At 43.3% G+C, this 23,492-nt stretch overlaps 2 protein-coding genes across 3 annotated transcripts in view; both read right to left on the bottom strand.

Annotated features, from left to right (window-relative positions):
* The window catches only part of LOC117396890 (long-chain fatty acid transport protein 4-like), a 34,041-nt gene extending 25,187 nt beyond the window's left edge, over positions 1–8,854 (bottom strand). The window contains exons 1-4 of one of the 2 annotated variants that reach the window (XM_059005637.1): positions 8,389–8,854; positions 3,404–3,572; positions 2,575–2,969; positions 700–858 (exon numbers count right to left, since the gene is read on the bottom strand). In XM_059005637.1, the coding sequence (XP_058861620.1) occupies positions 700–858; positions 2,575–2,969; positions 3,404–3,564 (715 nt within the window). In that variant the 5' untranslated portion in view covers positions 3,565–3,572; positions 8,389–8,854. Of the gene's footprint in view, positions 1–699; positions 859–2,574; positions 2,970–3,403; positions 3,573–5,603; positions 5,729–8,388 lie in introns of those variants that run through there. The other variant, XM_059005638.1, reaches the window with a different exon arrangement.
* Positions 8,855–13,897: 5,043 nt separating this feature from the next.
* On the bottom strand, positions 13,898–23,492 carry LOC117422699 (DNA repair protein SWI5 homolog). The gene is made up of 5 exons (XM_059005636.1): positions 23,240–23,492; positions 22,598–22,646; positions 21,311–21,432; positions 19,113–19,207; positions 13,898–14,742 (listed from the first exon to the last, which is right to left on the bottom strand). Exons 1-5 carry the CDS (start codon positions 23,350–23,352, stop codon positions 14,678–14,680), a joined length of 444 nt encoding a protein of 147 aa, XP_058861619.1. The 5' UTR covers positions 23,353–23,492; the 3' UTR covers positions 13,898–14,677.

Genomic DNA, 23,492 nt, shown 5'->3' with positions numbered 1-23,492 from the left:
GTGAAGGAGGAGAACCCTTACGACTCCGTGTGGAACCATAGGACAATAGGTAGGGATTATTTTAGGGGATTTTTAATCCAAAATTTATTTAGTTTATGCAGGGAGAAGTTTCCTGAAGCGGGACCTCCCTGTAAGTGGGAGTGGTGCTTGGCCCGAGCTTGGCCACATTTTGTTTCTTAGTTGTTTTTGTACAGTGTTTTGTTACTCATGTACTGAATTGCATATGTCCTCCAGCACTAGGGCTACCATTGCTGGGACCCTAGTGGCAGCCACCAACACTGCAACTGCCTGTTAAAAACGTCTGAGCGGCATTTTCAACATCACACCCTCTGTGTCTCTCTGCGGATACCCACACAGTAACAGAACACCCCTGTTCACAATGCTATAGATTCAAAGTTGCAGTGTTGTACTTCAATCATTTGTATATTCCCAATCACAGCGACAAGCAAAGAACCAAAAATATTTTGTATCACAATGAAAAGGAACCAGTCATAAGGTGGTTAATGCCTAGAAGAAGTAAGAATACATTGTAAACCATAATCATCACTCCTCTAAGTGAGTCAGATGGTCTCCACCTAGCCCCTCAGGGAACAGTCGTCAATCTACACAAACAGCAGTTACAGCACAAAGTGCCTGAGTACATTCACTGCATCATGGACCTTCAGCCCATGTACAGCAGTTTTTCAGCAGTCTGCTCACCTGTGAAGCCCCTTTTGGGGGGGCTTGGATTGTGGGAGGGGGCTGCATCCAGCAGGGGCTCCAGTCTCTCTGTCTCCTCAGGAACCTTCGATGGATCCCAGTCTCCGGAGCAGAACAGCTTCACTGACCTCCCCATCGAAGCATGCACCTCCTGCACAGCTACAAGAGAAAGAGAGGCTGGTCAGGCAGGGGCCTGGGAGGCAGTGGGTAGAGCTTGTGGTTTAAGCTGAGGGACTGAGAGGATATGCAACATGTTCTTTAGAGCTGAGACACTGGGAGCCCCAAACCCTAACCTTTAGAGTGGAGGGACCAGTAGGCAGTGTGGCCTGGTGGTTTGAGTAGGAAAAATGTTTGTGGTTAAAGCAATTGTAGTTAACAAAATAATTTTATAAAATAATACCTATTTTGCACTTCCATTAGCTACATAGGTCTAAATGTGCAGTTTTGAAAGAAACATGTTACAGCAAACAGTTATTTTATTAAAGGAAGTTGAATTGTCCTCTACCTTTTTCACAGGAAATATGTTATACTTGCACTTCTGGGTCATTTCACCTCAGCAGTGTATTCTGGGAATGTTGCTGACTGAAAGCACGTCATTCAATAGCGGAAGCTACTGGTTGGTTTTTGACAGGAAAGAAACCATTGAAGGGTTAGGGACAATTTTACCCTCCAAGTGAAATGACCAAGCAAGTGCATCTGAACGCATTGCTATCACGTATCATGTTTTAGTTTCCAACAACATGTGTTTCTTTCAAAACTGGACATTTGAGACCAATATAAAGAATGGAAGCACACAACGGGGATGGTTTATGAATGACTTTGTTTGCTACAATGACTTTTAAAGCGGAGTCCTGGAAGCAAAGAGGGCTAGAATTGAGGACCTGGCCTGGTGGAGACAGTCAAATGTGGTTAAGTCAGCGCACCTTTTCACATGAATTAGATTATAGCCTATCACAGCATTCTTTATCCTAGTCTATATTCTTGGCATCTGTTGTAAAATTTCAAATTAAACCCACACACGTTTCCATCCTCTCAGAGAGACACACACACAGACATCACATCCTGATATTGCAGCTTTCCTATCAAAGGGCCAGGGGAATGAAGCTAAACTCTGCAGCATTCAAACCACACATTCCTGAGTGCCAGCCAATACGCTCCGTTTAGAAATCTGCCCTGTAACATCCTGCTGTCAACTTCCTGTTATACTAGCTACTTGCAAGACCTAATCTACTCTACACATATGTGAAGGATTTTTAATGAGCAATCAGTCTCACACATTCAGAGGTAGCCTAAATATGATTCATTTGCAAACAATGCTGAATGACTGGGTGGAGCAGTTGTTCTCTATTTTATCCAAAAAATATTATTCAACGTAGTTTTGTCCTTGGCAGTTCTTAGCCAGAAACCTATTTAAGGAGAAAATGAAGTAATTCCGCATTAGTAGTGAGTGGATCATATTTATGGTACCACAGCACTAGTGGGAGACACTGTTCATTAAAACCTCTTTCACATTTTTAAAGAGGAGACGATATTCTATTCAGGGATACTTAGTGAGTAAGTAGTCTGGGTGAAGTTATCCGGCAACAAACTCCCCATCCCCAGTTGTACTGCTTTCCTAGAAAAAAGGGGTACCATTCTACTTGTGAGATGTCTTGCCCGTTAAAATATTTAGCTTATTTTTAAAGATGGGCAATACAATCCCCACCCCTAATCTTGCTGTAAATCATTTGTTGTTTCCAAACTTCTGAACAGTACTATTAGTGATTGATGAGTATCCTGCTGGGTACTGATTCTCCCTGCATAGAGGGCTGTTTGCTGTTTTTGAATTCTCGTGGTTTCTTTTCATACAGAGTAAAAAACATCTGGCAACCTCACCGCCAGCGAGCTCTCCTCCGAACACCACGGCCTTGGCGTTGGAGATGTTGACACAATGCACCAGGGCGTCCAGGCGCAGGTTGAAGTTAATGAGTGCCGCCTCCACCCCGATCTTGGCCATGCCCAGCCACAGCCCCACGTACTGGCTGCGGTTCTCCATGAAGAGGGCCAGCACGTCCCCCTCGCGGTACCCCCGCTCCAGCAGCAGGTTGGCCACACGGTTCGAGTACTCGTCTAGCTGCTGGAAGCTCCAGGTCTCGCCCGTTCCCTCGAAGATTAGCGCCGGCTTGTCACCGTGCAGCTTCACCATGGAGGCGAAAATCTTGGGCACAGTGTTGCCCTCACGCAAGTGGCGCTTCACATTCAGCTTCACCCTTAACAGCACACCGGCCGCGCTGTGCAGGCAGGGAAAGAGACACCAAAGTGAGGGCACAACACAACACTAGCCCCTCTCTCCAGTCTGACCCACAAATCTTAGTACAGGGTTTTATCTGGAATTTCCCATATGTATCAATATTACACTTCTTTATTGAAATCTCTATTTGCAACATCTATATTTTATTTAAAATATATTGTAAATGTAATTAGAAAAAATCACATGCCTTGGCAAGCAATGTCTTGCTATTCTATCAATAACAGTCAGACTTTCAATATGGAAGAGTTCATTATATTTTCAGTGTTTCCCCTATTCTTCAAGTAACTTTTATTTATTTATTTATTTTTGTAAGCTAATGCTATAAAATGAAAAACAAAAACAGAGTGCCTAAGAGAACAACAGCTGGGTTTCAAGAATGACATAACTTAGTGGTCTGTGCTGTGTTGTACTCACTGCAAGTCTCTCCAGATGGTTTTGATAAAGACATCGGCAAACTTCCAGCCGCCGGAGCCCAGGTAGAATATGAGCAGACTGGGGAGGACCTGGTACCAAGGCAGGCCAAGAACCAGCCTGAGCAGAAAGAGCAGGACTATGGAGCTCGCCAACCTCAACATCCTTTAACCTGCAGAGGAACGAGGAGAGCACTGTTACCACTCACACAAAACCAATAGAGAGTACTGTTAGCACTCACACAAAACCAATAGAGAGTACACTGTTAGCACTCACACAAAACCAATAGAGAGTACTGTTAGCACTCACACAAAACCAATAGAGAGTACACTGTTAGCACTCACACAAAACCAATAGAGAGTACTGTGTGGAAGGCAGCGATTTTGACCAACTCAGTGGTTAGAGTGCTGGGCTGCAGTGTTGAAGGCAGTGGATTCAAGCAGCTCACAGAGTTGCCAGATTGGGGAATTTTCTTGCAATGAGAAACTTGTTCACTCATTACATATTAAAAGTACACCCTAAACACTGTCAATGGATTGGTTGAGGGGAAATGTAGTGGAAGAGAGTTAGGGTCAGGCTTGCATTGTAACAGCAAACAGCGCCCCTAGAGTACTCTAAAGCAGGAAGGGATTTTGGTGTGGGATGGAGAAGCACATAGCAGACGTGACGTGGGGTATGTCACATAAATAGCGCAACAGTTATTTTTTTTTTTGTGCACACGTCAGCTTGTCCTGAATTCGCAGATGCAGTCAGTGCTCAATTCTTACCCCAAACCCGCTGTGAAGCCATTACAGAACTACAGCGTCGGAGGACCACGCAGTTCTGAATTGCACACAGGCAGGCCAGCAGGCGCCCGGCCGGTCGCTGGTGCGTGGTGAGCCAAGGATTCCCCAGCCGACCTAACCCTCCCTGCCACGGTCGGCAGTGGCATTGCCAGTTCGAATCCAGGCTATCTCCAAGCTATATGGCGCATCCTGGATGCACCACTCGGGAGCCCCTATATTTGTGCTTTTTCAGGCTGATAACAGTATTTTATTACAGTCAGAACTGATATGGACTTCAGTGATGGTTAAACCTGTGTGAGACATATCTGATTATTTCATTTTGGCCAGTCCAACCATTGTCCGTTTTTCAGGGAACACAATATCAAAAGTTACAATATAAAAAACACATGTCTGAAAAGGACTGTGTTTTAAAATAAGTAGGCTTCCACTTAGATGCACTGTACTGGTTTTGTTGGTACTGTACTATATTTTCAACAGAACTAGTATTTTAATTCAGAATGATATGATTCTGAAAATATCACATGTGGACTGTAATACAGTACATACTTTTGAATCACATAGGTATTGTAGCAGTATGTAAAATTTCCCGTTAATGACCCATATATATACTGTATATACACATATATATAAATAATGGGGATTGATTTTATTCTTAGTAAAAGGGCAGTAAAACGCGACTGACGTGTATCTGGGTAACGGATATCCGAGTGCTCACTGTATTTCATAATTGTTCTAAAATGTAAAATACCACTACTTTGTCTAACGGCTTTTAAAATGCAAGTAAAACATAATATTAAACAGCCTGAAAAGACAGTTTCATAATGGATATCGTAAAGTTGTTTATGCTGAAAAAATAATGTTAAATCACATTAGTTTATATGATATATGACTGCAGTATAAGGATAATATATTTTTTAATTAAGCCTGTAAAGGATGTGTATTTGAAGTGTCAATCCTTGGTTACAGTAGCTATTATTGTCACAGGCAGGTGGTTTTACAACTGTTATATTAAATATTACAAAGAAATTAGAAATCATACAGAAGGGATTAAAGCCCTAACGTGATGACAATGTTACAACTGCTTACATTACTCTATCTAATCTTCACATCATTTTTCTGTACAAGCAGCTGAGCTAGCGATTGCTTTACACCATAAGTAACTTTGTTTCATTAAAGTTCTCAGGAGAAGTGCCCTTGTATATAGATTACTTATTACATATGTATGTTTTTTTACAGGCTGGATACCTCCTGTTCAACGGCATTAATACTCCAATTCTAAAAACACACATGCTAACTCAGCTAAACACCACAAGTGCATGGCATTGGATAGAGAATAAAAAAATGGCTCTGTCTCGCGTCTTCTGGCACCAGTAATACCAGCAGCGCACAAAGAAGCCGAATTAAAACAAGCAGTTTACCTTGCAGAAGATGGATCTGTTGATCACCTGACAGAAATGCTGCCCTCTCTTGACCCTAAAATCAGATGTATTGAACAAATCAAAATGCACAGGACTAAATGCACTGCGTTAATAAAACGCGTTCCTGCTCCTGCGTTCTCAGGAACTGCTGACAGACATCGGAAAGAGCTACTACTCGTTATTTATTGACGAGAGTGCAGTCGCCTCCACAGCGAAGCTGCTTTGTGTTATGATACGTTACTACAGCGAGACACAATGTAAAATTGTTACAACATTTTAGAGGAAATGGTAGCAGTATTAGTCCAGGGATGATAGACAAAGAAGGAGATGTGATACCTTTAACTGGACTAACTAAACAATAATTAATCACAAGCTTTCAAGACCTCAAAGGCCTCTTCTTCAGGCGAGAGTAGGAAAGGTATCACATCTCCTTCTTGGTCTTATTACAACATTTTACAAACGTATTGAAGTTGAAGTGGCAAAAGCAGAATCAATGACTAAAGCAATAATGAAAATGCTGCAAGGAGATTAGGGATGGGACGAATACAACGGTTCTGAATAATTTTCCTTTAAGGTCTCACTGAACAGACACATTTCAATTGAAAGCCAGTTAAACTTTTAAATCACACAATTAGGTTGTGCTGTGTGTATAATCTCCAAAGTGCTTTCAATTAAAAACAAATGGTCTCCTTTTAATCTGTAGACAGGTGAGTTTCGCGTGGCCGATACAGATCCACATTATAAACACATAAGCTAAATTAGTTCATTGCCTCTTAACAGCTTCAGTTACCTACATTAGAACCTGCCTGGAGTAAAAACCTGGACTGGATTGCAGTACCACTGGTGTAGACAGTGCTAATGTGATGCTGGGACAACATTGCTCAGTGTCATCGATGTTTAAAGTGACAACAATTCAGTTTGGTGTGTTTGTCACGCTCTCCATCTCGCTGCAGAAAAAGCATGCATCGTGCTTCAAAGAAACCTGCAGTTCCTAGCTCGGAATCTTACAACTGGTTCCCTCATAGCAGCGAGAGGCAACATGAATACAGACAGCTGTTTGATGTTCTGGGAAATGAGCCCTGCATCACAAGACGTGACACGGGTGAATGCACTGCTCCAAACTGACAGTGTTGAACAAGTTCAGTTACTTGAAGACTTACCGATCTTTACTGACCAAGACTGCAGTGCCCGCTCCGCTTCAGATTGTGAAAAGAAGTGAACTGTTCAGCTTTCAAAGATCATATTACGCCAACAGTAGCAATCAACTTTGAATAGGCGTTCACATTGGAATGAAGTGAAGGAACGTTGCAAGGCATTCTTAGTACCTCTCTGCAGCGAGATTAAAAAATAAACATTGCCTACCAGACAATATTTCAACCTGTGAAAAAATAGCAGCGTTACATCCAACGGTGGCCACTGCTCAGATACGACCTAGCATTACTGAACTTGCAGTAGCATTCAAAGCAGCGTGCCTTGGCGTTGATGCTACAGTAAAAGAATGGCAAATGATTCCACATTACCAGCGGCCACACACATCTGGAAGTGAGGAATTCTGAGCAGATGTTTCAGACGATTGCAACGCAGGTGGTAATAAATAAACATCAGCACACAACACCCTAGCATGTGCCCTTCTTACTCTACCTGTGTCCAACGCAGCTGTACAGGGAGCACTCTCAAATCACAACTGCATTAAAACAAAACTGAGAAACAGGATGCACATTGAAACTGCACAAGCCATAATGATAATAAGATCTAGCTTGAGAAGAATGAACACAAACTGTGTATCATTCAAGTGATCCAGTGGCATGCAGAGAGATTTTACATCACAGATCTATGTAAGCAGGACCCGGGTAGAAGAAGAGGTGCTTGGTGTCATTGCTGATGCGCTGCAATGCTGATTTCAAGGCAAGCTTAAAGTGGTCCTGTCGCTTTAAAAACGGCCTGCACGCGAGTACTGCTTCGTGCTATTTCATGGTAGGGAGGGATAGAGCGGTAGCATTTATACTTAACACTATAAACAAGTCTTAATTGTAAGATTTTGTTTTTCTTGCTTATTCAGTTTAACATTTAGGGGGGATTTGGGGAATCGGTTTGGGGAAAATTCAGCAGATGACCTGGCAAACCTGCCTACGTACAAACCCGCAATGGCTATTTAGAAAAAATACACAATACAGAACAAATAAACGAGTTGTGTCACAGTGTTTCCGGTTTTTAATAAAAATGCCATGCAGCTTAATAATGGTAAGTTTGCTTGTTATCAGCAAAACACAGAATCGATCGATTTCTCACAAAACTGAACATCAACATATAATATCTCAGCCTACCCACTGCATTACACCAACCCTGTCTGTACGGCAGCGGCACGAGCCTGTTGGATTTTGTTTCGCAATGTTAATGTGTAAATAATAATAATAATAAAAAAGGTACAAATCATATGATACGATGTGCGTACATGCAATTAACATCATAACATTTAAAATGCATTTTTGATTTAGCAATCTGCGTTTTACTGTTGCGCTGGGCAGTGTAGCTGCGGTAAACGCCGTATTGTGCTTGACACGGCTGTCGTGTTTCATCCCAAGCCACAGCAAATGTAAACGCATGTAAATAATCTACCATTTCCCGGCGAAGAAGCTTAAGTAATTATACGCATCGCAGATACATGGGCAAGGTTGTCAAAGGACAGTCGGCTTTGTAAACCCTGGGCTATAGACTAAAGCAATAGAGGACCCGGAAACGGTACCTATGAAAAAATATGCCAGCTGCCACTTTCAAAACGACATACCTCGTTTTTGGTCTCGAGCAAATGTCAAACTTTTTTCCAGCTCCAAACAGGACCCGATTCCGCCCAATTCCACCGTGATCCGCTTTAAGAATTGAAGACGGTCCCCTGGTTGCAGTGCATGTCTCTGGATGCTCAGGATAGCTGCGGTCAGCGTTCTTCCGCGCACTGCAGTGTGGCGGAACCCGTGTCAGGTCGACTTTATCCCCATGTTTACCTAGCTCATATTATCAGTTTATTTACTTTGTCTCTGCCGTTATTACCCGAGCGGGATTTACAATGACCTTTTAAGTCTCTCCCCCACCACAACCACATTCACCGGCGTCTTGTGTCTAATGACAGACAGGAAGAGCGACAAATACAATTGTCAAATACAAATACTTCATTTCCTGGCTCAGGCGGGGCATCGCATTGTATCCACAGCACGCTTGGAAAATCGGCGCAACTGCCTCTCCTTTTAAAGAGACAAGAGAAAGGTTCACAGCCAGGGGTGTAGTGTTATATTTAGAAGCGAGGGGTCGCTATTGGCTACCCCCAACCCTACAACGCCCCCTGGCGCCCCCGTTTCCTATGTGTAACACCCCGACCCCCTCTATATTGAATGGTTTGGTCCAGAATCAGCTCGTCTCACAGTCCCATTGCAGCCGCTTAATAAGACTAGAGAGAATGAGACTGACGTTTGAAACATGAGTGCATCAGTTTGCAAAAACAGATTTGTGTAAGGCCAGAGGTACCCTTTGTTTGTTTATTGTGACTGAGTCTCATATTTTAAATAAACGTTTATCTTATTTTAGCTACTTGATTTCTAATATATGCGTCTGTTCCAATTAGAACATCAGCGGGCAATAGTGTGGATTAGTGGTTAGGGCGCTGGACTCTTGCCCAGAGGGTCGTGGGTTCAATCCCAGGTGGGGGACACTGCTGCTGTACCCTTGGATCAGGGTGTCTGTTAAGAAATAAATAATAATAATCTACAGTAGAACCCTAGAGTTCCCAACACCAAACTGACGAACCCCCACTTTCAACCAGAAGTATGCAATCGCTCAATCATGCGTGGAATGCAACCAGATAGGAGCTGTGTGCTGGTCATGGGGAAGGCAAAATTACTGTAACAACAAATGTATTCAGAAAGGTGAGGCAGATTGCAAAGCAAGTATGGGCAATTTTACTGGAACATTTTAGTTTTAAACAAAGCCAAAGGATGCTGAATGACTGAGCAAGCTATACAAATGCATTTTTTTGAAAAACAAGCACAACGTTACCCCAGGTTTTCCTGGATGTTTAAATCTGTGTTCTTGCTACAGTTATGATTTGAATGGTAACTTCAATTTTGCCTTTTTCCATTTATAGTAGTTTTACAGACTTCAGAACCATAACAATATGAGTATTGCATTACTGTGCTGTATCCTTGTATTATTCTCCAGATTGAGGGTGTGATAGCAGGTGTGCACATTTATTAAAACCATTGAAAACTCATTTTTAGTTACGGGCATCTTAATATAAGTTGTTACTGTTTTTGTAACATTTTCAGACATTTATTCTTTTCAGAAAATACAACTACAATGAAGAAGCATTACTATATTCTGTCAGCCCCCTCCCCAAGTTATATGCATCTGATCTGCATGGAAGCTCTCACTCAGAAACATTACCCTAATGTCCACAAGGCAGCCTCATATAGCCCCCAGATTATGATACGGTTCTTAGCAAGCTATATTACAAGGTTATCTAGATTTATGTACAAATTAAGTGTGACGTACATACAGACAGTTGGATAGACAGACAAACCACCTCCATACACCCTCAGATTATGTTACATTCAGTACTGTGCGAAGTAAAATCCTTAGAAAGTCTCATTAAGATGAGACTTTCTAGATGGTAAAAAGTTATACAAAACACAATCAGCATTTACTCTTGTATTTTGATACTGGCAATAATCTGTGCTGAAGAAAACACTGTAAAAAGTTTAATTAAAATAGTATAAGTTGTTCTCTGGATATACAGTATGCAAAACATATGAAACCTATTTTCCTTTCATACTGCATCCCCTAGTGGGGCTATGTGAACCCAGGAGCTGGATAAGAACACTTTTAAACATTACAACAAAATAAACTTAAGAACTCATGGAATGCTGTTAGGGAAACCTTTGCCCTTTGGTCACTGTGACTTTGTGACAGGATGGCCGAGGATACTGGTGTTCTCAAGACACAGAGGCAGAGTATTTTAGAAAATGGGGGTTTTATTTTTAATAAACCAAAACATAAATAAAACAAAGAAAATGCCACACGGCAAAATAAAGGGCACAATGGCCAAAACAAAGATTTAAACAAAACAGAAATATCTTAAACTAAACATACAAAACTCAGTCATGGAAACAGCAAACACAGCCCCCCAGCACTTCAGTGTTTCTCCTTTGTTCTACCTCCTCCCGTGCTGCAGCATGGCCCGCTTTATATTGGCCAGCTGGACCAATTAAACAATTAATGATATAATCCCCCATTTGGTGATTGGGATCATGTGTGTTTAATTGGCGGCCATTACAGCTCTGGTCTGCAGCTCCCCTTCAGAGCCAGAATGGTCGCCAATCACATGGCCTCTTCCATTAAAGGGGCAGGACAACTTTGCCCTGCCACATATCCTCCCCCTTGCGTGAACACACACTTGGCCCCAACGGCCACCTCCCCCCTCAGTCTCAAAGTCCCGGAAGAGGGGGAAGCAAGGTGTTTCTGGGGGCGGCCATGGTGGAATGTCCTCCACCCCCCACTTCTTTGTGGCTAGCTCCCTCTTCTGGGGCTTCAGCCACACTATCTCCTGCCGCGAAAGTGCGGCTGGGGAAGCTGGTCTCCTGACCTACTCCCCCTTCTTCATGGCCGGCAGTTCCCCTTTGTGGGGCTCCGGCCACCATACTTCCGGCCACGAAAGTGCGGCTGGGGGAGCTGGTCTTCTGACCTCCCCCCCCCCTTCTTCCTGGCCGGAATCTCCCGTTTTTGGGGCTCCGCCCACCCGATATCTAGCAGCGAAACGGCTGCGGGGGGAGCTGGTCTCCTGACCTCTCCCCCTTTCTTCGTGGCCGGCAGCTCCCCTTTATGGGACTCCAGCCACAGTAGCGACCCCCGGCGAAGCAGGCGACAGGTAGCGACCCCAGGCGAAGCAGGACCCTCAGGAGGCGACGGCAGCAGCAGCGGACCCTCGGGAGGCGACGGCAGCAGCAGCGGACCCTCGGGAGGCGAACTTGGGAGGGGAGCCCCTGGCCATGGAGGCGGCAGCGGGAGCTCCACTTCTCCCTCGTACCCTGTAACTGGTGGCTCTCCAGGCGATGCGGAGCAACAGGCAGCCCCAGGCGATGCGCAGCAACAGGAAGCCCCAGGCGATGCGGAGCAACAGGCAGCCCCAGGCGATGCGGAGCAACAGGCAGCCCCAGGCGATGCGGAGCAACAGGCAGCCCCAGGCGATGCGGAGCAACAGGCAGCCCCAGGCGATGCGGAGCAACAGGCAGCCCCAGGCGATGCGAGGCAGGTACCCTTGGGCGGTACGAGGCAGGGCAGGAGCAGTAAGCTGTTCTCCCACAGTGGTGGAGACAGAAGCAGCTCCTGCTGCTCTGCTCCTGGCGGAGGAGGTGTCGGAGACAGAGGCAGCTCCTGCTGCTCTGCTCCTGGCAGTGGAGGTGTCGGAGACAGAGGCAGCTCCTGCTGCTCTGCTCCTGGCGGTGGAGGTGTCGGAGACAGAGGCAGCTCCTGCTGCTCTGCTCCTGGCGGTGGAGGTGTCGGAGACAGAGGCAGCTCCTGCTGCTCTGCTCCTGGCGGTGGAGGTGTCGGAGACAGAGGCAGCTCCTGCTGCTCTGCTCCTGGCGGTGGAGGTGTCGGAGACAGAGGCAGCTCCTGTTGCTCTGCTCCTGGCGGTGGAGGCGTCGGAGACAGAGGCAGCTCCTGCTGCTCTGCTCCTGGCCGTGGAGGCGTCGGAGACAGAGGCAGCTCCTGCTGCTCTGCTCCTGGCCGTGGAGGCGTCGGAGACAGAGGCAGCTCCTGCTGATCTGCTCCTGGCCGTGGAGGTGGTGGAAAGGCTGCCGACTCCTTCGGCAGCGGTGATGGCGCTGATGCTGGCCACTCAGAAGGAGCCTGTGGAGGTGCTGGCTCCCTCTGCTGTGGCGGCTGGGCTGGTGTGCGCCGTGCTCCCTTCAGCAGTATAAATAGAGGCTGCTGGGGGACACCAGCATTCTGCCCTTCTCCCCCCCAGAAAAAATCAGGGAGTTGAGCCTGTAACTCCTCCCCTTCTGGCCCTGGAGACTGCAGTAATGGCTCCTCCCCTTCTGGCTCTTGGGACGGCAGCGATAGCTCCTCCCCCTCTAGCTCTCGGGACGACAGCGATAGCTCCTCCCCCTCTAGCTCTCGGGACGGCAGCGATGGCTCCTCCCCATCCTCTACATAGAGTTCCAAGCATCTCTCCTCTTCATGCCCGACTTGGCAGCAGTAAGTGCACCACACTTCTGCCTCTGCTCCAGTCGCTCCCACGTAGGGGCACCTCAGCCAGGCATGCCCAATACTCCTCACAGCGGGCGCACCAATCTGGGGGAATTTTATTTTTAATAAACCAAAACATAAATAAAACAAATAAAATGCCACACGGCAAAATAAAGGGCACAATGGCCAAAACAAAGATTTAAACAAAACAGAAATATCTTAAACTAAACATACAAAACTCACAGTCATGGAAACAGCAAACACACAGCCACCAGCACTTCAGTGTTTCTCCTTTGTTCTACCTCCTCCCGTGCTGCAGCATGGCCCGCTTTATATTGGCCAGCTGGACCAATTAAACAATTAATGATATAATCCCCCATTGGGTGATTGGGATCATGTGTGTTTAATTGGCGGCCATTCCAGCTCTGGTCTGTAGCTCCACTCCAGAGCCAGAATGGTCGCCAATCACGTGACCTCTTCCATTAAAGGGGCAGGACAACTTTGCCCTGCCACACAATGTTACAACACATACACTACAGTTTATCTTTGGCTTTTACCCCTCACAGATAACAATTTGATAATCAATGCAATAAAGATGCACTTATAAGAAAACTTTGCTCTGGTCATATTATAAAAACATGTATCCACATTACACACTAATTAAAACTAAGAGCAGCCCTCTCTTCCCTCACAGTTTCAGCACAGCGATTAACAATGTTTAAATAGAAAAGACAAGACACCGCAAAACAAGAACATAAGAAAATGTTACGAACGACAGAAGGGCTTTCAGTCCACCATTGCCAGTCTGTTCATTTGGGTCTCAAATGATCCCAATGATTGAGCATCAAAAACTCAATTTGGTAACCCATTCCATACACTCGCCCCTGTATAGAAAAGTGTCTCCTAGCTTCATTTCCAACTATGATTGAGGTTGAAGTGTTTCATCTAAAATACTGGCTAGGGTTAATTCTTTTTAAGATTTGAAATCCTTGAATAAAGTCCCCCGTAACTCTTCTTTGTTCTAGGTTAAAGTTTGTAGGATGAGAAATGACGATGAGATGGTAATGTTGAGTTTTAAAAAGACAAGTTTTAACAAAACAAACATGACTGATACACAATCGATACTTTATTATAATTTGTAATTGTTCACATTTGGAACAAAATATAGATCTCTGCTGGTAAGAATTACATCCTATTTCACTATTGGTGCAATATATTGCCAATAGTTTAACAACACTCACATTGTTTAATTCACCTGTGCTCTCTGGGCTGTAGTCGGGTTGATTCACTAAACTTGGCCCCCAGGTATGGTCCCTGCACGTTCAGTGCTGTGGGCAAAGAAAGGGGTACGTCTGTACTGGAGGTGTGCATTGATATTCACATTACCGGGGACACTGGGGGCTGCTTTGGGTAACTGCAATAGTGCTGCTTTACAGCTACACAAAAGTTTGTAGAAAAAAAACAACTGATAAAATATGAGCTTTGACTCTCCTCAGTTGTTTTTTCCTACTGTTGTTTGGAGCATGCTTTATAAAACAACACCACGCTGTTGATTCCACTCTTTAAAGGGTTGAATGCCAAGGCCCCCCCATTCATGCTGTGAACCCAGCTCCTAGGTGGGTACTGTAACAGACGTGGTGCAGTAAATTAAAAAAACAAATATGTTTCATTGTTATGGCAATGCATTCATTACTCCTGTAACACTGATTAGTAGTCATAATGTAGCTGTAACAGGGTATGAATGACCGGCTTAGGAAGCCATGAACTAGCAAGAGCGTCATGTCTTTTATTCACAATCCAGGGCATACACTTGAAACAACTGCTGTGGATATGAACTGCTAGTCTTCCAGCTCCAAGCCAAACTCTCCATACAGATCCTTTGTTGTCACACCTCTGATTGTCGCTGAAAATAAAAATAAAAAAAAAGTCAAAGTGTACAGTCTATACAGCAGAAACGTAAAGCCACATGACCTGCTGCCTTGACCAGCAACATAGTTACCAAACTGTTCTTAGGTTTTAAATATGAAGTCACTACCGAATATGGTTTCTGAATTATGAAGCTTTGACATTGTGGCAGCTTAAGCTTTCTAAAACATACAAACAGTCAAGAAAGGGTTCATTTTTCATGAAAGACACCTACGATTTAACTTGACAGAGAGAATCAGGGGACACCAGTATCTTGAAGCGTTAGGTTTTTATCATCTGGAAATTGATAAGTTATGTGATCCTAGTATGGTGGCCATCTGAAGTCACAGGTAACAAAGTGAAGGGAGTTAGAAGAGATTCCATAACAATGAAAATAAGTTGCTAGCTGAAATGCTTTATATTTTGCATGGTAGGTTTCAGTTTTCCCATGGTTATGCTATGCATTTAAAATAGTTTTACCCCTGTTTGCCAAGTCTATTTATATGCCTTACCAGCAATCCAAATAAGGGTTTGGGTCATTGAGTAATTTACTCTCCAAGATACTAGGTGAGATACTATGTGAGTAAACTGTATTTTGGGAGTGTGGCAGGGTGCACCGCCCATGTGTGTGTTACTGTTGGTGTGTATATATTGGTGCACGGGGTATAAATTAGGCTATGTAGCACGAGTGATTTAAAACGTATATTTGTATTTAGGTACAGGGATTGCAAAAACACTTCATGTGCAGACAAAATGTGTATTAGTATGTGGGCACAGAGATTGCATACATTAGTTCACGTGCCAGGATTCAAGTGAATGATTAATTAGCAGTTGAGTCCCAGCACAGCTGTATATATAGAGGCACGAATCATTCACTCGAGGTTGCTGTGTTCAGAGGCGGAACGAGAGTCAGGATGTAAAGCAAAGGACAGCTTAGAAATAACAATTGCTACACGTGCTAGTTTAGACTAGCACGATACTTGTTTGGTTCCGTGTTCTGTTTTGTCTGTTTGTTTTCTTACCGTTTGTTTTGAGTGTTTTGTCTTGTGTAAACCATTTGTTTTGTTTATTTATTATTAAACCGGGCAACAGCGCATTCACTCACAAAACTGTTGTCTGTCTACTTCCAGGCCTGACGTCACCATGACAGTTTAAAAAACGGCAAATGAAAGAGAGCTCTGTATGATATGCGAGATTAATATATAAAAAAAAAAACACAGCAAAAAGTAAACAAATCAGATTATGCTCGTGCACGCATAATGATCTCTATGGAAGGCCATCTGGGTCAAAAACACGTTGTGCTGCTTTAGAGCGAGCCAGACTCTCAGGACAGAAAATAGGCAAGCACATAATTCTGAAATGTCTCTTTTAAAACAGTGCCTAACTTGCTGGAAATGTTGTGCAGTGATTTTTGTATAGATTTTATATATTATATAATACATGAGAACCAAAACAGTGAGTTTTTTCTCCTTAACTTTACAACGCCATTTCCACATTTGTTTTATTTTTCAGTATTTAAAGCTAAAATGTCAGTTTTCATTTGCTTGTTCAGCTACAAAAAGGCACAAGTAAACCTCATGTTATTACTTTATGAAAACATGTCTATGGCCGCTGTTTACTGTGGAGAAACAGCAATGGCAAGGAATGAAAAAAAAAGTAAAAAATAAATAAAATGTGGTGTCAGCTTTATGTACTTTATTTCGGGAATAAACAAAACAACCTGAACTGCTGTTTGGCGTCCTTTGTTTTGTAGTTCATTCGCTGGGGTAAAGTAAGGCCTACACAACGTGTTCTTTACTCCTGGGATATTTTTCTATTTTAACATGTTACATATTGTAACGTTTTGCTATAAAATGAAGGCACACACACAGGCCACGCCCCCCTGCCCCTGCTGTTATGCTGTCTCTGCCTGTGTTCTGAGCAATATAACGGCTTTTATTAGTTTTTGAAAATAAACAAATATTTAAATTGAGCGTATATAAAATTATGAGCGAATATCCAAACATGAAAATTCAGTGTTCGTCCCAGCACTAATTTTCATGCTAACTTGGGGTATGCATGAACTACAACCTTACTTTGAACGACTGTACAAAAACTTTGTTTTACAATAAAAACAAAAACAATTGTTATTTGCTTTATTGATCACAAACAATATGTGGCTGTGAAGAAACAGAACTTTATTCTAATTTCATTTTTTTATTCCAATGCTGCAGATGGAATAACAAAAGGCCTGTGTGCACATACTATATATTTCTAAAGAAACAATAATTTAGCATTCCTTGTTGATCGCCTTGCTATAGCAATATAAAGCACCCCAACTCCAAAAACGGAATATTGTACTTATGATATAGATTTACTTTAAAAAATTAAGGTAACAGATAGGTAAATTGGTACAGTAGGTTAGGTTGAGGGGGACATCAGTGACACTTAGTCCCGTGCAAACCGTCCATTTCTTTATCCCAGATAATGATCACAAAAGTCCACTGATTTTTTTACAGGACATCGGGACCTTCTGTAAAATTTAAAACTCAGGCATCCTGTATCTTTTTAGTCCTGTGCGAATCAATCATGTCAGTGTTAAGTTAGAGTTGATACAGCATTTCTGGGGTATTTGCCTCAAAGCAATACCAGCCTTCACAATAAACCATAATATAATATTAAAAGTACGATCTGTCCTGAGATTCTCCAGTTCTGTAAAACGCTAAGATTGTGCATAACCAAATCAGGGACGGTTGAAAATATAAAACATAATTGCCGACTCCTAAAAAATGGATGCTTTGATTAAACGGTGCATTTGAAGATATATATGGAAATAAATATGACTCAAGGGACAAAATGGTTTCTAGCCTTTGGAAAAGAAGGTACAACGAAATCAAGCACAACATCACATTTAATTTGGAATTTACCGACTTTCGTTGATAAACTAATCCACGTCTGGAAGGTTACTATACGTCCTCCGCTTTTGACCAACTCTGAGGACACCTGATTTTGCGAATCATGCTGAAGACAGCGCAGAGAAACCCAGAATCGAAAACCAAGAATCCAGTTGCTTATTCAGCAGTCAAAAACACATGTTTCAAGTGAGTGGAATCAACTGTTATTTCTAAAAAAAATAAAATATGGAAAACCTGAACTTCATGGTCACGTGTTTCTGGCAATTCCCAGACGGGCTACAAGCTGTTCCATCATTTCTAGCTACCGCATACAATATATTCACAATTGACCTTTGAGAAGCCAGAGACCAGTGTAGTACAAGAAGCTCATTAACATGCAAACTCAAGCTGTGCAGCAAAATTGCTAAGCATATTCATCATTCATATTTCTTAATGCGTAAAAAACACCCCTTGCGCTCCCAAGTGGCTGATGCGCCCTATAGCCTGGAGGTTGCCGGTTCGAGTCCAGGCTATTCCACTGCCTACTGTGGACCGGGGTTCTCAGTGGGCGGTGCACAATTGGCTAGGGGGGGTGGGGCCTAGGTCGGCCAGGGTGTCCTCAGCTCCCCGCAAACCAGCGACCCCTGTAGACTGGCTAGGCGCCTGCCTGTAAGCTACCCTGAGCTGCGTGGTCCTCCGACGCTGTAGCTCTAAGGTGGCTGCATGGTGGGCCCGCAGAGTGAAAAGAAGCGGACAGCTGACAGCACACGTTTCGGAGGACGCGTGTGTCTGTCTTCGTCTCTCCCGAGTCAGCACAGGGGTGGCAGCGGTGAGCCGGGTTGAAATAAAAATAATTGGACCTTTCCCTTAGCCAGACAGCTGCTTCCCCAATTGACTGACATGACTTCAGTCAGTGACATGCCTCATCCAGAAGACACTGCTGAGGTGAAATGACCCAGGGAGTGCAAGTGTAACCAGATCTGGAGAATGAGGTAAACTCTTTAACCTAAAGAACTAACATTTTAAAATGAAAATACATGTGTGTATAACGTGTTTCTTTCAAAACTGCATATTTCAGTCTAATGTAGCGAATGGAAGTGCAAAACAGTTAAGGGTTTATTTGTCAGAGACCGCTGATTTATTAATCAGTGTTATCTAGTGTCACGTGGAAAGCAATTTGATATTATTTATTAGTCCAGTTTGTATGCATCAGCAGCATAAAGAAAATCTGATCAGACTGAACTGGGACTCCATCACACCCAGTTAGGATTGTGAGCTAGCAGAAATCGTTCTCTCTAACTCGTAATGATGGAGGATGTTTCGGCCAATGCAAATGGGCTTGCTGCATTTAAAAAAAAGGAATGGAGGACAGTTCATTATTTTTTAACGTCAGGAAAATATTGGAGAGGTAAATTAAGAATATTAAAAATAGGAATTATACAACAGGATATTAATAGGCCTTTTCACAGAACAGCCTGTTCAAACAATGCCTTACCCAGCCTGCCCAACAGCATCTGTCCCACGTCCTTGATGTCATTGTATTCATGAAGCTGGTCAATATGCTGGTCCAGCTCTTCAACACTGTAACCTCTGCAGTTGAAGGGAAACACAAGGTCCCATTTAGCTTTCTGCAAGTCAAATCATTCTTCAGAGATTACCATTACTGCATTGCCAGACTTCACATTCTAGGGTTTGAAAGCACATCACACAAGTGGGTAAAATCTAATAGATAGTGGAGCTTTTGTGAACAAAAACAAAGCATCGCCAGGGACATACTGTCAGGGGCATATCTGATAGAATGCTTTGTAGACATTAATTAAAATGGACATGTGGAAAAAGGACACTGTGGTCAAGAACATAGTGCTCCTTCATTCTTTTGCTACCAATCATGAAAAATTGAACAGTTATTAGTAAAGGTCCCTTGTACTGTATAGTGCATGTACATCTTATTGTGAACCTGGCCTAAGCAAATTGTGAATTTTCTAGTTGAGAAGAATCTTTAAAAGGGTCACTGGAAATTGACTAGCAGTTAAAAAAAAACAAACGTGGTCACTAAACATTAAAGGCTCACTTCAGTTCAGGGTAAAACTATTTAATAAATGACAGCAGTGTTCAACATTTGTATGACTTAAATTGTACATAATAAATCTACTTTAAAAACGTATTAAAGCTTCGTGAACAGGGATCAAAGCTCAATGTGTGCTGTCTACTTCATGATGCGTTCAGAAAACATTAAGGGTCACATGACCTCAATATGGCAGCCATCCGAGAGAATGTCACAGTTTGCAGTATACAAACTGGTGGAATGAAACGTCTTGTGCTCATTATGAAGTATAAAATATTACCCCAGTGAACTGCACCATTATGTTCAAAATTTAAAAAGCCAGGTATGCCAAAATATTAATGTCAAACCAGACAGACTGGCAGAGCACTAAAAGGTAAGATTTATGGAATTATTTTATTAGCTTTAAAGAGCTACAGAACATATGCCAAGCCTTTATCATGTTTGTTACCAGTGGTGTAGTGCTATATTTAGAAGTGAGGGGTCGCTATTATCTACTATTTTTTAAATAAATGTTTAGCTTATTTTATCTACCTTATTTCTTATATATGGGTCTAAAAATAAGAACTGTTGCAATTATTACATCTAATTGTAAAACGCTGACACCTGAGCACAGCGTTGATACAGGTTCCCTTCACCTCTCCACATTATTCACACCTGTTGTTCCAGATCAGGCAAGCTATATTCAAACTTTTTTCATTATTTATCTCTCAAGAGTTTCTTAGGGCTATTGTATTCTTTGCTTATTTGTATGGGTTACACACATGTATATCTCCATATATTAATAGGATCAAAACAGTTCAATATTCTAAACGTGAAGTATGGAAGCGGTGCTCTCCCTGCCCAAGAGAATTGGGGGGGGGGGGGGGGGGAGGGCAGCGCTCCCCCGCGACCCCCCAGCACTGCACCCCTGTTCGTTACTAAAAGGAACAGATTCTTAATGCCTGTATGACCTCAATTAAAAGCTGTTTAAAATGAGCAAGCAAATCAGCAATTCCGTTTTTATTATAACAGGCGGCTGAAGGTGCCCTGGTCTAAAGGGTAACATATAACACCCTGTAAAACTCCCAGAAGCTAAACGCATTGGCTCGCATTTCAGTACCAATCACTGCTTTTCCTGTGACTGATGTTCATAACGGATGTTTTTTTCAAGCACTGCTGATGACACTTTTCTAAACCACTGCTTACCGCAGACACACGTCACCCAGATGCTCGAGCTTCTTCCATGGATTTTTTTCAGGCCAACACAATGTAATGAATCAATAAGTAAAAGTTGTAATATAATAGTAATAGTGGCATTCCTGTAGCAGGTTCCTCAGTAAGTCCCTCTTCAAATACTTCACTGACTCAAACATTCCATTATTACCTCGTAACAGGCCACAGCAATGACATTTTCCCTTAAATACCACACTGCATTTTATTTTTCAACAAGAAACTACACAAGGCAGCGACAGGCCGTGAAACACGAGGCAACTTTTGTCAAGTTTGTAAGCACTTTATTCAAGTGCTCTTCGGTGTTGTTGCTTTGCTGGGAGTTGCCTTATGGGGTGTCCTAATGTGCTGTAAGATTCACAGTTCTTTAAATCTGTAGGCTCACTCTGTCTCCCCACTCGTAACAATGGTTTACTCACTCAGCCTCCAACAGTGCAATCTGTGTGCTCAACTCCTCCCGTCTGCCCTTCAGCTCCTCAATGTCCTCTCGGAGGCTGACCTGGTCCACTCTGGAGGAGCGGGGGGTGCCTGGAGACAGGAGCTGCAGCAGCCCACAAATGCACATTTAGTTGTGTCATCTCATATGCAGTGCTTGCACACTCTGTATTTCACACAAAAAAATGATGATGCAAAACATTATCTCCATTAAATTGGTGTAAACAATTTTATAAGAAGTGCAGATAATGTGGTTTGCATTGGGCACTTAATTGTTAAACATTAAAAAAATAATAAACAGTTATATAAATGCACCAAACTTTAGTGCCTGTAACTTGTTTGATGTCCTATTGACATTACTGTATACACAGTAGTTGCAATTACTCTTCTAAACTCACTAAATGGCAACATCATGGCTCCCCTAGTGGTTGAGGGAAGCAATCACTGTAGTTTAGTGGTTAAAGATGATAGACTAGGAGGCAGTGTGGCTAGTGGATAGAGCTAAGGGACTGGGATGCAGTGTGGCCTAGTGAATAGACCTAAGGGACTGGGATGCAGTGTGACCAAGTGGCTGGAGCTGAGGGACAGGGGTGCAGTGTGGCCAAGTGGATAGAGCTGAGGGACCGGGGTGCAGTGTGGCCTAGTGGATAGAGCTAAGGGGCTGGTATAAAGTGTGGCCAAGTGGCTAGAGCTGAGGGAAAGGGGTGCAGTGTGGCCTAGTGGATAGAGCTAAGGGACTGGGATAAAGTGTGGCCAAGTGGCTAGAGCTGAGGGACAGGGGTGCAGTGTGGCCAAGTGGATAGAGCTGAGGGACCGGGGTGCAGTGTGGCCTAGTGGATAGAGCTAAGGGACTGGGATAAAGTGTGGCCAAGTGGCTGGAGCTGAGGTACAGGGGTGCAGTGTGGCCAAGTGGATAGAGCTGAGGGACTGGGGTGCAGTGTGGCCTAGTGGATAGAGCTAAGGGACTGGGATAAAGTGTGGCCAAGTGGCTGGAGCTGAGGGACAGGGGTGCAGTGTGGCCAAGTGGATAGAGCTGAGGGACTGGGGTGCAGTGTGGCCTAGTGGATAGAGCTAAGGGACTGGGATAAAGTGTGGCCAAGTGGCTAGAGCTGAGGGACAGGGGTGCAGTGTGGCCAAGTGGATAGAGCTGAGGGACTGGGGTGCAGTGTGGCACAGCAGTTGGAGTTTGTAAAGAGGTTAGACTTGAGGGACTGCAATTTCAATGTATTTATATTATACAAAACTGAGAAAAAAATCTGAAGTTCATTTACCGGAGATTTGAAGCCAGTGTTAAGATTCCTTGAAATTCTAACAGGTGTTCTGAAAAAATGAAACAAAACAAATACAAAACAGTAACTATTATTATTATTATTATTATTATTATTATTTATTTCTTAGCAGACGCCCTTATCCAACTACCCACAATATCACGACTTTATATAATTCAATTCAACTGCCATGATGTCATCTAATCCTGGTGAAGTAACCTTCATGCGGTATACAGCGGCTCTTCTCCACAACTAAACTGCGCGCAGCAGCGCCCCCCACTGTGAAACTCAGGTACTGTTTCAAATTAACAACATTGCGGTCTTCTTCTGTATCTTCTCATGCACTGAGGGCGGTTTTATTCTACACAGGAATATCCAATTACAGTACACTTATTCTCTCACTAATGCGACAGAGAGCTATTAACGGTATCTTAAAATATATCATTTTATTTATCTACCCATACCTGGCAGAGTAAAATAGAACTCTAACTTTGGTAAAATGAAAAGTTTAGGTTTAGTATTCAAATGTTTTAATTAACGTTTGCCCAGTAATTAATTAAACACACACGTACGTGCGAAAGAAGGTAACTTAGCTCCCTATGTTACGAATGTAAAACTGTTTACACACAAGAAGCGGCAGACTACCTTCTGAAGAGGCCTTTCGCCGGGCGGCTAGACCCTTTTCTCCACGGCGTGGTGTTTACATTGGTTTGCCCTGAATCACCCCTGACAGCGACAGACTTTTCCTCTGAGTCCATTACATTGCAAAGACTCGCAACCACGATTTTTTGTTTGCTGTAACCTCTCCACGTCCAGCCCCGATTCGTCGCTATCGCAACACAGAGCGCCCTCCAGTTGCTGACGATATGTGGGCAAGCTCTATCTTAATCCATTTGAT

The sequence above is a fragment of the Acipenser ruthenus genome, chromosome 31, assembly GCF_902713425.1.
Source record: "Acipenser ruthenus chromosome 31, fAciRut3.2 maternal haplotype, whole genome shotgun sequence".
Lineage (NCBI taxonomy): Eukaryota > Metazoa > Chordata > Actinopteri > Acipenseriformes > Acipenseridae > Acipenser > Acipenser ruthenus.
This window is presented reverse-complemented; position numbering and strand designations above follow the sequence as displayed.

Bases quoted from the DNA above. Each gene is read 5' to 3' on its own strand.
- LOC117422699 (XM_059005636.1), bottom strand. From the start codon at position 23,352: ATGGACTCAGAGGAAAAGTCTGTCGCTGTCAGGGGTGATTCAGGGCAA. The intron at 21,433-22,597 runs GTAAATGAACTT...GGGCTGCTGCAG, and splicing joins ACACTGGCTTCAAATCTCCG to CTCCTGTCTCCAGGCACCCC. The intron at 19,208-21,310 runs GTGAGTAAACCA...CTTCAACTGCAG, and splicing joins ATTGCACTGTTGGAGGCTGA to AGGTTACAGTGTTGAAGAGC.